Below are 16,087 nucleotides of genomic sequence, written 5' to 3'. Positions count from 1 at the left end.
TTAATGGTCATCACAAATAGCTTAAAATGACATTGAAAAACTGTCCAATATTGACTTTAGTGATCTACAAAAACCTTCAATGATTTATAATAAGATCGGTCAACATTAGAACGACTTGACGTTTAGTGACGTCAAATATTATAGGTTAAAATAAATCAGCTGTGATCTGTTGCGGAGCTCCTGTGGTTCCCACTCATTTAAAACGGCACTCAGTTTGCGACACCTCCAGTTTCCTCTTTCTAGTTTGAACATATTTCCAAATTTCACCCTCAAATGCTCGTTATAATATAGAGATTTCTATCAATTATCCCGACAAACAGTATGAATGAAGCTGAAGGGAGCCTTTGGTGCTACCTTCCTTATCCGGCGCTGTATAAGATATTCCAGCATCTCACATACAAAGAATTACTTTCAGTAGGGAACGTTTGCAAGCATTGGCTACAAGCCAGCCGAAATGATCTGCTCTGGAGAGATTTGTTTTACCGAGACTTTTTGGTTGATCGGTCAGTACCAGTCGCGGCAGGGAAGTCGTGGTATGGGGAGTTCAAAAGACTTTGTTCAGAGATTCCGATTGTCCAAACTGAAACGCTATGCGAACACACTCATCAGGTCCTACATGTGAGTTTCTCACATAATGGGAAATACTTTTCCACTTGTTCGAAAGATGGGTATGTTTATGTAAGTATCTTTCAATATTTAAACCATCTACATTTAAATAAATCTTAAATTAATGAACAACATCCATTAGGTTTGGAATTCGGGTTATCCAGCCTCAATTAAATATAGTAATAACATGAAAAAGTTTAAATGGAAGTATACCCAATATTCACAGTTTAACGAAACCGACACTTTATTGTTAGTTTCTGGGGTACATTTTGGTACAACTCACAGCACTTCTGGTGAAATTGCGGTTTTTAATTTAGGTAAAGATTGAGTTTACTCTCTTTCTCTTCTCTGAATAAAAATTTGTCTGCAGATGGCTTTTACCTGCAGTGTCGTGTGGTCAATAAACCCTATGATATTTTTGGGACATGGTATAGTGATCAGTATCTTTTGTCTGGGGATCTCCATTGGTTAGCACATTTGGTCAGCAGCTCTCATTTATGGCTCAATCGAGCCTCCCAAGAAATTGATTCAGAACTAGTATGTTTTGTCGTGGTTTCTGGGTTTATCGATAAAATGCATTGTACCTTTCAGGTTCCAATAACACATGCTTTGTTTAGGTTTTACAATAAAAATGCTAGTTCTATTAGAGCCATAATGATTGCAAATTGTTTGCCAAATTCAGAAAAAGTGAGTCTTGAAGAGGGGGAATATACGGGGGTTTCAGTAGATCAGGGGGTTATTTTTGAGCACGGCAATCCAGTTAGTCACAGGGACATGGCAAACTTGCCAAGTTGTAGTAAATCAGGTATCATATCCGTTGAGTTTTTTCTTCATCTTATAGATGAGAAATTTTTTAGTATTAAATGAAATGCCCATAGTAAACCTTCCAAGAGGAAACGATGAATTTGCCAATCCTATCTGGTATAATTCAGAGTACAGAAAGGTTGAAATTGAGCATGGTGAAGATTTAGGGGAGGATAGTGATTACGAAATGGATGATAACAATAAAGATGAAGGTTTTGATGACGATGATCATTCAACTTCTAGCGATGAAGTGGATGTTATGAATGACAAGTATCTCATATTCATCACTGGCAGCAAGACTTACACTCCCCATCAAATAGGTTGTAAATTAATAAGAAAATTCAGAATTGAAACACGAGTTTTATAGGCTTTAAGCGAATAAAGCCTTTTGTATTCCCAAAAAAAATGGATCCTGGTCCTACTTTAAAAGAGCGATTGATTTTGCAAGAACAAAGAAAGGAGCAGTTGCGTTCTTCAAGTCCTTCGCAAGACCCAGATTGGCTTGATTTTGATAAAGTTGCAGATAAATTTGATAAGGTCGATCATTTGATTGATCTGCATGGGCATATTGTTGGGATGGGTTTAAGTCCAGATCACAGGTATTGGTTTTCATGTGGAGAAATGGGAAAATTTGCTCAGTTTTTGATGATTCAGGTATCTTTATGTGAACAGCAGATCATGGCCTGAAAATTACGTGATAACCAATCCCTTGGATCCGCCTCCTATAGCCCAGGAGATCGACATTCACGTGATTGATTTGGTCACTCTTAAACCAGTGGGAACCATGTTGAGGGCTCACAAGGCCTACACTCCTAATAATGAGTGTTTTTTCATCTTTTTGGATGTTTGCAATGAATACGTTGCCAGGTAAGGAAAAATTTACGAACGTCTATGGAATATACACTGGTCCATTTTCAGTACGAATTTACTTCACAAAACTGTGAACATGCATGTGCAATTTAATTTATCTTAAATTGTTTCTGTTTTTTAATTGTATTTTATCAATAATTTCTTTCGATACTCACAATTCAGTGGGGCCGAAGACAAACACGGCTACTTATGGGATCGCCATTACGGGGTCTGCTTGGCGAAATACCCGCATCAAGATGTGGTCAACTCGGTAGCATTCAATCCGAAGGATCCACAAATGTTGGTGACCACTTCCGACGACTTAAAAATCAAAATCTGGCGTTCTAGGGCGAGGGTCAAGGAGCTAGGATTGGACTTGCAGGAATTCGCTGCTGAGGGCGTCGAATTGAGGAAAAGTGTTCTCTTACATTTCAAACCTTTCAAGGAAGTTTCTTAAGGTTTTTTTTTGCATTGAGACTTGAATAAATTCGTTTGATTTCATGTCAGGCAATGCTCAAAGAGTCAGTCCCGATCATTCACTGAATCTCTGTTTTTAAATTGGAAGATGTTTTAATAGTTTCTGAGATATTATTTTCAGAAAATGTTTGATGCAGTTAAAGGGATTGTACAGTTCTTATTTATATTATGATATGTAAATATTTCTCGAAGTAGTAGCTCGTGTACAAACATTTAATTTATCTAGTAATCTGTTGTAATCATAAACTATTTATTCGATATAAATAAAGTGCTTTCTGACAAAATGTTATGTAATGTTTTTTTTTGCCTGTTTTGCTTGTAAGCTTGGCGAAAGTGCTTCGTTAATGGCGAGATTCTTAGACTTGGTAGTGGTGTTCCTGTCTGCGGATTAAATGGAAGAAATTCGAGGGATCTGCTTACCGGAGATCGATGTAAACACTTTAGTGCGACCGTTAAAACAGAGATGGAGCTGCAAGTGTGCACATTATCTAGTATAGTATAGATTCTTTAGGTTACTCAACGTCTTTGAGTTTCTCCGAGTTTGTTTTATTCAAGTTTGCTCAAGGGGCTCAAAATGTTCAAGCCTGAGGTAAGTGGCACATGCTAAAGTTTCTATCTAAGGTTTCGAACCACTCCGAGAACTTGAAACAAGAGATTTTTTGTCAATTTAAAATTTTTTCCATTCCTCTTCCTGAACAACCTCGATTTGGTCCATGCCCACTTAGCAGTTTAGGATTTTGCGAAAAACTCATTACAAAATCAAAATTCAAGAGAATTCAAGAGAAAATTCCTCAAAAATACCATGTAATTTGTTTACTTTCCATTTCGATACCAACCTCAATTAACTGCCATTGAGCTTCAGTTTAGACTTTTCATATAAATTCTCGTAGAAATTCTAGACTTATTTACGCCAGTGCCGTAGCTCGTTGTTTTCGATGGTCGTAGATTTTTTACGAGAAGCTGAAGTACCTGCTTCACCTCAACCATGGTCAAGCAAAGGTCTTAAAATCTTTAAGTGTGATGGGTCAATCAAGTATCGCTTTAGAGCTTCGAGTTACCTTAGGTTGCTTCCTCCCTAACCTTTTTTAAAGTTAACGTCGCGGGTTGCTTAAGACGACGATTGAAATCTCGGAATTTATAGGTCCGTGCCAAGTGACGAAATTTGCCCTCAAAGCTCGGCCGATTGAACTGTCTCGAAACCGGGAATCTCGAGGTCTCGGGGTAAGTAACAATTGTAAAAATGTTTTTTCTGCTTTGTTCCATTCTTCTTAAGTAAATATAAGTTCAATTCGCTCGGAAATCACCGACAAAGCTGAACATTTGTCATTATGCTTGCGCCCCAAAATAATTCCTTGCATCACTATCCCTCTCGAACAAAATACCTGTAATAAGGCATCCCATTCTCATCTGTTCTTCTACTTTCATCGTCGATGTAATTAGTCGTAGGTTTTCTCACTTCATGTTATTTCAAAGAGTCTGTTTCGCCTTTTGAAACTTGCTTCACATTGGATTTAATTAGTGACTCCCACTGTATAAAGGGGCTTTATTTTAATTAAATTAATTAGATGAAAGTTGAGCTGAACAGACATAGTTTAATACCGGGGGTAATTATTCTGTTTTGCAACAAAACATTAAGAAAAATATGAAATCTCAGAAACCGTAGGAGATGTTGAGTTAAAACAAGCAAAAGCGAGCCAATTAGGCCACTTAAAGTCAAAACGAATTATCGCATAAAACGTGAAAAATCCTCCATCTCGACACGAAAACTTTGATCTGAATCGGGAGCTAAACGCTTTAATACGTTGAGTAGCTCTATCCGCCATATTTAATGTTGCTGTTCGCGTTCAGCTGCGGGGGGATTAATTGAAAGCTCTAATTAATTCCTGAAATAACTTTTGCAATGGAGCCTTTAATTATCTGAGCGTCGGGCTTTTAAGTGTACTTCAAAAGTATGGAAAAACCTTTTATGTATCGGCATGCACGTTAATGCGAATATGTTCCCTCTAATTGTTTGTTCTCTAAGCCCCATTTGCGCAGAGCTGATATATTTTATGAGCTTTGAGGAAGACGCATTCGAGTACCTCTTGGTACTGCAACAATGGGAAGCAACAACGGTCGATTATTTACAACAAATTACTTTGAGCGATGGCTTCTGTGCACCGACTCGTTTTGGTCCGTCTGCTACGCCTCTGGTGTTGAAAGAATAATATTGCATAATTCGTACGTTATGCATGGTCCTTATAGCCAATAAATTAGACGAAAACAGCGTAAAACCGTGTAAATAAACTGCACGTATACTTTTGTCGAAACCTGAACATTTGCCCTTTTTGCAACTCCGATTCTAATGCTGCCTGGCACGGCTCTGGGATTCATCAAGTAACCAAACTGCCTACTTTGTCTGGTTTTAATATACGCTTAGATCTGATAAATAAATCTGTGAATGGTGGCCCAGGATGCTTCGGTCAAACGGCCCCGAATGCTTTCCTTGGGCTCACAACTTAGTAACTTGTAATGCACGACGTTTAAAAATCAACTTCGCACGCCTCTGCTTTTTATTAAAACAAATTGGTGATCTCTTTAAATATCAATGTCACTCGGTAGGCAGTGGCGTGGCGCACTCGTTTCAACACGGCGATTTCTCTGAATAAGCGAGCTTTTGAAATTTTTAAATTGATGATCGGTAGGAGTGCGAGGTCGGCGTGGGGCGCCTCTGATCTTCGGGGTTGGTGCCGAAAAGGTGAGCGGGGGTGGTTTGCGGTGATTTCGGCGTCGGCACCACACAACTATCGACGGTTGGAAATCTATTTTTCTTAGCTTTGGGTCCGCAACACCCACCTTGCTGTTGGTTCCGGTTTTCCATTGGTCTGATGAGGCTTAATTTGTCAAAGGTGCGAGTCTCTCTTTGTAAAAAAGGACGCTTGATGCAAGATATTCCTGTTTTTAGCATGCCTTTATGTAATCAAACAAAAGACCGACTATCTCTCGTTAAAGCTGCCCTCTCTCCGGTTTTACTTATCTCCTCCTAAGCTGTGAAGCCGGCACCATTATTTTAAATAGAATTTATTGGGGACGTCGCTTTAACGAGGCGAAAATATGTTCAAATGATGGGATTAAATCTGACGAGGAATTTGATATTGTTTGTGTTCACTCAGGTACCAGCAGAGAAAATGTCCGACGACCTCATTAATAATGCACAAATTAAATGAATATAAATCGTACTTTACTCTTTGGAGTTTCGAGTGTCGAGTAACAGTTGAATAAACGTGCAAAATGGGAGGAAAAATATTAAAAAAAAAAATCGATTTAGATTCAACGATCCACGGACCGGCTAGTTTGGAGAAAGAGCGCACGCTGCTCTGTTTCATTGAGTCCGGAAGCTCAAAATATTCCTCATGTACTTCCCGTAAGGGGACGATAAGCGGCAGAAATAGGATAGAGCTCATTGTTTGTCATTTTACTTAGACTTTGAATTTTTCTGCCAGTCCTGAGAAATGAAATGCGCCACTTTATGTTAATACGAATGCTCGAGAAATCATCCATAAAATTGAACACTTCAAAATCGAACTCGGAAAATCATGGTCATTTCGTGACGGATGGAAGAGAAACTAAGAAACTAGGAAAAATTGGGACAGCTAGTCCCCGTTTTTCGGCGCTTGAATGCGAAATTTTCACAAAAAATCATCGACCATTAAAACTCACCAATTCTTAATTTCCCTCTTCCATCTGGTTTGTTGCCTGACGCTCACGATTCTCCTGTTTTTACTCACTTCAAACGAATGTTTTTCAAACTACGGAGAGCCCCATTTCGCAGCCAGTGGCGGGTATACGGAACTACTGGAAATTCCCATCATAATGGTGAGTAAACTTAGTCTTCCTCACATGCCTATCGGGATAATTGCCAATTAAACGAACAGTGGCGTAGAATCAACCCTCAAATTTTAAGATCGATGTGTTGGCAAAAGCAAAGCGCAGGGGCGGTCCAGCCTCACGGAAAGATAAATAATAAATATCCGTAATTGGATAAAAACAAGCCGGGGGCGGAATACCCCATTTTCCAGCATTCATGTCCGTCGTCTGGCCATCTTGTGCTTGACCGGGCCCTGCTGCTGGACCTGCTCGTTATACATACAATAAATATGGATTAATAGAGCCATTCGGTACGCAAACATCGTTATTTCAGCCAGATATCTCTTCAGGTGATTTTGCCGGAGACAGTGCCGTGCACCGGGCTAGAAAGCAGAAAACTTCTGTGATGACAAGATCAGAAAACCGTAATTTATTTCCACGAACGACTTCTTGAAAAGAATTGAGGATTAAGTATTAAAAACCTCCAAACCGAGTTTGTTCGACGATAAAATCTTATGTCGATGCCTTAAGCCCCGGGTCTATTACACTGTCACAAGACATACGTTTTTAGGGGTGCTAAGCCGGCAGAATAATTTCCTTTTATTGAGACTGCCAATATAAAGGGATTTGGGTTAATAGGAGGAATAAAATTGTCGCCCTCTGATGTACTGATATCTGATTGCCGAAGAGGGATATTTCGAATGGGATTTTGATACCGAGTACTGTAGCTGCGAGGTAATTGCGATTAAATCGTATCGTCTGCGCTGGTACGACGCGAACGATTCCCGTGTCCCAAGCGGTTTTTGAGGCGCCCGAGACCGCAACCGCAAGTGCCCAAATTCGAGAAAGATCCATTGTGAAGCGCTTAACGCAGGTCAATACGAAGGTCAAAACCTTTACTTTCCACGGAGTATTTTTAAGTGCCCTAATGCTAGCCGAAATCTAGTTTCTGAAGAATTTCAAAGCCCTCATTACGCGCTTGACTCAAATCAATTTAGGGAAGTGCAAAATTCATAAATGGCACATTTTACGTGGTTTTCGTACGATCTCGAAGAGTTCGATTGAACGAAAATAAAAATACGAAAACCGTCGAGAATGTCCTTAAAGAAACGCGAAACTGCCTTCCTACGTATCGAAAATGGCGCGTTTTCGGCCGCGGGCCTGCTAGCGCGTTTTTACCATTTTCCGGGGTACCATCGCTGCGTGAAATACCTCCATGGTAATACGTCACACGCCGTGCGTGTGCGTATCTCGTCCTCTGCGAGCCTAAGTGGTACTTTCTCTGTTTATGAATTCATGTTGCACTTACCCATCTTCTTACCTGAAACGTAATAGTTCCTTTCCGGCTAAGCCAGTCTTCTGCAACTTAATATGGGCAATATGAATTTTATGTTTTTATTTCCTGGCTAGATATTTATTAGAACCAGTAAAATTGAGAAGATCCTGGCGAAATTGGGCTTGTTTGTGAATATGAGGCCATATCGTCTAGCATGCCCTATGCATACCTAAATAAAGGCCGACCATTTAACCCCGTTACCCCTTTATATACCTTGATAAGACTTTAGTATCATCCATCACAAAACTCACTTTAATTACGGCTTATTTGGATTACCAAACGAACCGACATTGTCAAGATAGTAATTCCTAATTATTTCATCAACATTGCCGGCTTGTTAATTTCGGTGTTTGGATGGTCATAATTAGCTCTAGTATTTGTTTTAATAAATCTAATTGGCATGACACTGTAATGCCAAATTAAATAACTTCGACTGTAGCGCTTAATGATGGCTTTATACGCCATATTATGGGTACTATTTAATTGATAATTGCCCGGAATAAATTTGAACTGGACGGGGTTAATTGCGTATAATGCGTTACAAATTCGCAAATAGTAATAAATGACACTTTGAGTTACGTTATTCTACACCATATTTAGAAATTTAAATACTTTGCCCAAGTGAAACTGCCAATATAAAAATCAATGTCGGACCGCCGCAGTTGCGAGCGCGGAAACTCGCCGGTGATCAAGTGAACAACTTCTCGGCGATTTTTCCGCCAAAACGTTTCGAAACTGGGGCCCCTCCGGCCGGCAAAAACTCAAAATTTTCATTCTCCATTTGTTTGCTCGTTAAATGGTAAAACGGCAGCTACGATGAAACGGTAAATGTCGCGGGGCAAATTGCACTTGAGCTGCGTCTATGGACGTGTCACAGAAATTCCGTAAAGTGATCGGGAATGCGGCTAAAACTTACCGGAATTTGCCTGAGAACTGCAAATAAGACTGCAAATTTTATCCAGCCATCCTCTATTTCCCATTTCTGGGGCGTTTTCGTTGAATCCTCGAATGGAGCAGAACGTTTTGGAGCTTTCGAAAGCACATCGCGGCACCGCGAACTTCATTGTGAGATTTAATGCCAAAAAAAAAATATATATATATATACCGGGGGTCTCGGCGAGGACCGACTCGCGGCATTTCGTTTGTCCGCGCCCCCAATCAATTTCACTAATTTCGCTGATACCGGTGGTGGATTTACTGCAAAATTAACCGGTGAAAATATTGACGGAAACCGGCGCGTGAAAACGACAAATAATTACGGCTTCCGGAACAATTGAAAAACCACGCGGCAGACGAGTGAGCGCATGTGCGGCCTACTTGACGAATTTGGACTTGTCCGCGAGAAAACTTCGGGAAAACGTGCGTTTCCGAAAAACGGACTTTTCGCCGGGAATTCCGGGCTCAGGTCGCGTTGGGATGCCGCCAGCGAAAATTTTGGGAATTTTAGACAGTCGCCGCAACATGACGTTCCTCATCCGACCTCGCTGATCTCTTGGCAGGACCGATCGCCCGTGCGCCGGGGGCCCGTGTGATTTTGTTTTTTCGAAGTTTTCCGCCACCCGAATTCCGGAAATACAGAGAAAAAGCATGGAATTTTTTTCCAACTTAGTTTTAGGAATTTGTCACAATTTTATGTTGCCACCTACGCAATTCATTTAAATGTCTGAATATAGTCCAGAATATGCCCGTTGCAGAAACATTTCATTCTGTTTTCTATGGCCTTAAATAACGAAGTTATTCGGGTCGAAAGTGGAGCATGCACGAGCAAAATTTCCAACTTTCAGTTTTTTTGTATATTCTCCATTCGGACTGATTCCAACCGATTGCGAAGTTTTAGGACGCTACGCTACTGATTTAATGCGAACTCGCCACCCAACAATTTCTCCGCGTCCTCTTAGTTTTGCAAAAAAAAACATTTTTTGAAAAGTGCCGATTCTCGAATTGGACCATCGCGGCTAGTCGCCCGAACGCTGCCAATTCCCAACCCCGAGGAACGGGACGTCCGCGTCACGGGAAGGGGCGCGAAGTGGACTTTTCGAGCTCTCCGTAGGCGCTTCGGTGACGGTACTAATTCGTTTGTTCTGAGCCGTTTAAAACGCAGCTTTTCCGCAGTTTTGTCTTTCGACAGTTGAGAAACGTTGCACCTGCGCCAATGGAGGTGGATCGTTGAGTGCCTACATCAGGGCACGGGGACGAACGCTCAGTTCTTTAGTCTCATCCCGGCGGCGTTGCCGGTGGTTCTGAAGGTAGACGGAAACGAATTGGCGGCTTCCTCGGGGTTTTCCAGTGGCGGCACCAAACCGATCAATCTCGGTCGTTGAAACGAAAACAATTTCTTTGACGATCTCGCCCAGCCGTCAAATCGGACGTCCTAATAATTTGATGTCAGTTTTTGCTTGTTCGTTTCTCTGAACCGATCGCTGGCGAATTAAGCGGCAATTTGCACTAATGCAATTATCGCGGTAATTCCCCTTGTCGCCGCACCAATATGGTAACAAACTGATGTAGTTCAAACTTGCGGTCATGTCCTTGCAAGACGTGATTCATGTTATTTTCTTTTCTATTAATTCGGGCAACTTCAACGGGGGAAACGCACTCGCGCACGGGGCGGACTCTTGCCCGTGTTCGATTTAATTTGCATCCGTGCAAATTTCCCAAAAATTTTCGATAATCGCGTTGCGCCCATTATTCCCGCTAATTTACAGTTGTTAAACTTTTACATATTTTTGAATAATATAAAGTATCCATGGGTGACTAGTAGCGGAACCGCTTTTTATTCTTCGGCGAAATTCAAAATGAACTCTAGCGGTAAACTGTTATAATAAAATCATAATTACGGGGAAATTCTGCGAATTTGGGGGCAAATAAAACAAAAAAGCTAGAATTTACCATACGTTTATTTAATAAAATTCCGAGCAAATATTCCGTAGAATATTTAAGTATTCAAGCGAGACAAGTGTTCCCGGCGAAAATTAGATTTTGTACGAATTTAGTGCATTTATGTGACGTGAACATTTTGTGGCTTTTATCCGTAATCTGGTTTATTTAAGAGACAAGAAGCAAATTAGGGGTTGATCAGAGAACATTTAAGACGACAGATAGGGCTGCCAGGGCGAATTTAAACATCGACAATTCGAAGGGGCGGTATGGCCTAACGAGGCTGATTGGATCCGCTTCAATCGGTTTAGATTGAACAGCGGAAGGGAGGAGAAAGCAGTTTTATTTCAATGATACCTGGTGATTTTCGATGTCGAACTTGTATGGATAGCTTAATCAGCCCTATTATTCGATCCTCCTCGGAAAAACTCAATGCATTTCCATGAGTAAAGGGAGTCATACATGGTATTGCATCGCCAGCAGCGGTTCGCTAACAGGGATGAAATTAGTTCAATAAGAAGCAGTCCACGCGTCGCTGTTATTACTATTATGAGAATTCAATTTGCATGCTGACAGGTACGTGTCTTCCCCTGTACAAAACCCTCAAGTTTTGAGTTTAATGAACATCGAGGCCTGTAATGGAAAACTACTTTGGCAGGGTTCAAAAAATCCGAAATTCCTGTCTTTTTGCGTTTACAGTATTAGAGCAAAATTCTCCTACGTTTCTGCTATAAACAACACTTGACCATTATTCCTTCAAGCCAGGCCAGTGGCGCATACGGAACTGCGACGCAAGATTTCACGTTAAATTCTCGATTCCCAGGGTCCGCCCCTGACCCTGGAAAATTTAAATGTCCACGTCTAAATAATGTACCTTTTTGAGGACCTGAGCAAACTTCCACTTGCCGATATACAATTGACTCTTCTCGTTATTCCGAATCGCCCATTTCGTCCACTTGCTTATGCCCATAAGCACTTATTCCGTTCAAGGACCCTGAGTTGGAAAGTTAAACTTTGCTTCCGATATGGAGAATTCTCGAAGGTTTTGTGTGACGAAAATGCTCGGGAGTCATTCAAAGAAACAGGGAATGTGCCAAAAAGTACCAATTTTTCAGTGGGCACGGATCCATTCGTCCAAATCGATCCGGGGTCTTTGGGGGATGAGTTCCTGGAACGTTCCAAATTAGTCCGCGTTAGTTCTACGAGCTCCGGCACTTCACGATTGTCCGAATATAAAGGCGGTGGTGCTCCAGTGATCGTACCAGTTTTTCCATTGTATCGAAATTCGTTTGCTCGAATCCGAAGGACGACGAAATTCGAATTCCCTCAACTTGCGTCACGACTCGAGACGAGATGCGTTCTCACGTACTCCCTTCCACTGGAACTCAAACGACCCGACACGTGACCGTCCCTGCTGTGACGTAAGCTTTGACAATCGCAAGCAAAGCCCGGGTCCCGTTCTCCCGTCACTTCGAAAAAGTCGCGTTCCCACGTGCCTCGGGCCTATCGTTCCCTTGGAACTAGGCTGAAACCTTACATCTCGATTTTAAAGTGCCATTTATTAGAGATTCTGCTCTATACATGAAATTCTAATATGTTTCTAATTGTGTCAGCGGGCTGACGCAATATAAATCACTAAACTTTGACCAGAAAAGCAATATAGGCCTGTTTAGACTGACACAAAGCTTAAGAGCGATGCCTCTAATATTTCGGCCTTTTGGCTTGCTCAAGATTAATGACCAACTGCTCAAACAATATTGTTTGGGTAGACATTTCCGGAGAACTACTAATTTAAATTTTGAATTATTAATTATGGTGTAGATGTTTTTAACGACATCAACTTTAGGTAATTGATTCTTGGTTAAATGGTAGAAGAACAGGGAATAATCCAGTTCTAAAAGTTATCAGATGCGAGTAAATCCTGACGATTTCCGGAGACAAAAAGGAAATTCGTCGATGCGGTTTTTCGGCATCGGCCATTATTAAACGCTTTGCAAGCAGGAAAATCGGCGTAACTCCCGATAGTTGGTGAAATCTTCTTGTTATATGAGCTCAACAATGTGGAGGAACTGTGGAATTGTCGAAAAAAGGAAACAAATGACCCTGAAGGTTTTCGCAGGGAGGAGTCGGCCCATGATTGAATCTAAATTATCTCGTATAAAACGACGCGATATCCATTTTATTTGTTGCACTTTTTCCATGGTTTTGCCCTAAAAAGGATCATCTGAGGATCGCCCTATATAGGCTCTCGGTAGATCTAAAAAGTTTCTTAATGAATGAAAAGGAAAAAGGAAATTCTTAACGAATGGACAGGAATAGAGATATTATTCATATCTCAAATATTCATTTTCTTTTTAGAGTTGTACGTGCAATTCAAGACATCCAGGGTTTTCGGTTTTTATCCCTTTTTAAAATCCCTTCAGTACAGCTTTTAATGTTTTGGAAAGTTGTTCGAAATACTCGAGTTTCATCAGAGATAAAGTTGTATACATTTTTCCAAAATGAAATTGGTTCTCCCTGGGCTTCGACCTCTTCCGCAACCCGATCGGCGCGACGCTGTTCTCGCCGAGACGTATATTCGAAAAACTTCGTTTTCGGAAAACTGCCCGTGCGTCCTCCCACTGGGCGGATCCGATTGTTTCACGTCGCATTGTCCCCTTTAAAGGTTTACCGCCTTTTCGGGAAAATAGACCCAAAAAGCTCCGTGTCAGGCACCAAATTTTGGACCCCGGCATCTGGCAGTAATCAGCGGCGCGTCTTGGTTTCACTTATTGAAATTAATATTTATTAAAAGAGCTCTGAAGCTCCTCAGAGAGCTCGCTCTCAGAAGGGCCAACGGGGGCCGGAACCTTTGTGGAATGAAATTTAACCGCACGCCGCAGCTGCTTAGCATCGCCCTTGGCCCAAGGCCCCGCCCATCCGATCGAAGCTCGTGACGTTGCCACCGCCGGATTTGGTGCAATTTCATCGATCGACGAATGCCTTGCCCCCCGCCTGGTGAGACTGACGTCTCTCCGAGCACGTCACGCCCACTTAGACTTGCGATTGGTTCGGGGCCGAGCTACGGGCCCGCCCTATCAGCGGGAGCCGGTTCCTGCGCAGTTCTGTTATCGGGATAAGCCCGCCCCCCGTCGCCGTCGTTCGGTGCCCAAGCACCGGGTGCCGTCCGTTCCGTCTCAGTCAAAATTTGAAGTTCGGCCATTTGGTGGGTCTGAAGGGTGGAAACGAAAATAAATTTTGCCTCCCGGAAATACGCAACATAAAGTGGGAATTTGGGCAACTTTAGCAATCAAGCAATGCGCATTCCAAAATTCTTAATGCAAGTATGTAGAATATAATCAAACGTGAAAGCGGAGTTACAATTATCTGAGCGTTTAACTACCCCTTAATCACTGTGCAATGGCCGTTCTTCAGATATATTTAGAGCCGAGTAATTTAGCCGGCTCGTACAGTCATTCCGAATATGTTAAAACATTTCTAGTAAATTTAACCAATATCATTTATACGGATTAAGCGGGGATATAGTTGAATAAAGAGAATGCACACAATTCGGGTAAAGTGATTTGGAACGAAGTCGTTCAAAGTTTGATAATAAATTTCGCCTCTAAATTGAATCCCTTAGTATCCGATTGTGAAGGTTTCTTTACGTCCTGAACTTTATTTGGGCCTCAGGGTATGGTTAAACCAAAGCAGATTTTTGGACATTTGCCTGTTATAAACCTGTTGTCGCCAGAAAATCGCCCCGGAAAAACCCCCCGGAAAAACCCCCTAGCAAAGGAATCTGCATGTGTCTGTTTCGAATCTATCTTGTGAGCCTCGAACGGGTCACGGTTCCTCTTTAATTACCGCTAATTGGCGGCTATAATTACTATTACAACAGCGCTCTAAAATGAGTTGAGGGAACCCCTATCCATGTTGCATTGTTCGAGGCTCCTCCCTTACAATTTATAATCCCCTTATGATTCCATTCCTGCGTCGTTTTTCGGAAATTTTTGACTCGTCGCTAGTCCCTTCGATCGATATGGGTTCTACGCATGAAAGCTGGCCCTTTTCCCAACACCAATTTCTGATCGGTTCAAGCTGTCGTTTAAGGAAATCGCCCTGCAGATCGTCGAGATATCGGCGCTTGAAGGCTGAAAAGTGCGAAAGTAGTAAACGTCTATTCCCCCCCCCCCCTCACCCCTTCGGAATTACTTGTGACACGCCGCTGCGTTTATGCGCAATAACGGCTTAGACACCGCCGGTGGTTTTGGGCGAGTTGCCGTTAGCTGGAAGCGAGAAGCGCACGTGGCGAGGAGTTTTCGAAAATTTTTGATTTTTCAAAATTAACGCTTCGAAATTAGAACTGACGCGTAACGGCTCTCCTATTAATTAACTAATGGCTCGAAACATTGCGATGGTTTTGGAAAATTGAAGGTTCGGGCGGGCCACAACAAGCCAGTGGCGCGCGTCATAAACGACGAACGTCCAAACGGGTTTCGGCGGGTTCGCGTCCTGAAAATTTGAAAAGCGAGCTGCTGTACTTTCGTGCCATAATAGCTTAATACGTATTGATGATTTTTAAATATTGTGCCGAATTAACATGGACGTGGTTTGGATTGATTTAAAAAAATAGCAGCGTGCTTAGTGAGTAGAAAATCATTAAACATTTGTAAATTTAAATTGAAATGTAGCTCAATTTAAATTAAAAAAAAAAAAAGGAAGTCTCTAAAAGGTTTATTTAATTATTAATAAACTTTTAAATGCGAAAATAAATGCTTTCAGAAGCACGTGAAACACCTCTTTCATCCCGCATCGAACCCGGTTGCACGAATTGAGGTTCTGGAGGTTTTAAAATGCAACTTAAGCATCGCAACGTTTGAAATTAGCGTAAATGCCCTTCGAAATCTCAAGAACGTACGAGTTTATCTCGGGAGCTGAAGGAGATATTACGGCCCGCTCAAGAAAGGCTTAACATTAACATTTGCCAAAATTGATTGATGGCGGATTGTTTTAGTCTTTCTTCGCAATTTATAGTTAGCTGGAGGGACGTTTAAAGGGACGAGAACCGAACCATTGATTTCTCCCCGCATCGGCTTAAGTGTTGGTATATCAATTACCTACCCCGTGTGGGACCCTCAAACGGCAAAAATGCTCGTTCGCGGTATAAATATTAATTAAAACAGTATATTTAAGCAGCGTCATTTTATCAAACGTCACCGGGGGGTGTAATAAAAATTAGTCCAACAAAAACGGCACACATTCCATTCTATGATTCGAGACTGCTGAACACGGCCCAGTGGACCAACAAAG

At 41.7% G+C, this 16,087-nt stretch overlaps 1 protein-coding gene and 1 long non-coding RNA gene across 2 annotated transcripts in view; both read left to right on the top strand.

The window, feature by feature from the left end:
* Window positions 1-135: 135 nt before the first annotated feature.
* On the top strand, window positions 136-3,021 carry Fbw5 (F-box and WD repeat domain containing 5). Its single transcript, XM_066286044.1, has 8 exons — window positions 136-678; window positions 749-923; window positions 977-1,143; window positions 1,198-1,411; window positions 1,464-1,730; window positions 1,778-2,009; window positions 2,065-2,277; window positions 2,443-3,021. The coding sequence occupies exons 1-8, from the start codon at window positions 322-324 to the stop codon at window positions 2,714-2,716; spliced, it is 1,899 nt and encodes a 632-aa protein (XP_066142141.1). The 5' UTR covers window positions 136-321; the 3' UTR covers window positions 2,717-3,021.
* A 215-nt stretch (window positions 3,022-3,236) lies between these two features.
* The window catches only part of LOC136341266 (uncharacterized), a 67,029-nt gene continuing 54,178 nt past the window's right edge, over window positions 3,237-16,087 (top strand). Inside the window, exons 1-2 of the long non-coding RNA XR_010732472.1 lie at window positions 3,237-3,325; window positions 3,878-3,957. This is a non-coding gene — a long non-coding RNA (uncharacterized lncRNA). The remainder of the gene's footprint in view (window positions 3,326-3,877; window positions 3,958-16,087) is intronic.

This window comes from Euwallacea fornicatus, chromosome 9 (genome assembly GCF_040115645.1).
Source record: "Euwallacea fornicatus isolate EFF26 chromosome 9, ASM4011564v1, whole genome shotgun sequence".
NCBI classification, from domain to species: Eukaryota; Metazoa; Arthropoda; class Insecta; order Coleoptera; family Curculionidae; genus Euwallacea; species Euwallacea fornicatus.
This window is presented reverse-complemented; position numbering and strand designations above follow the sequence as displayed.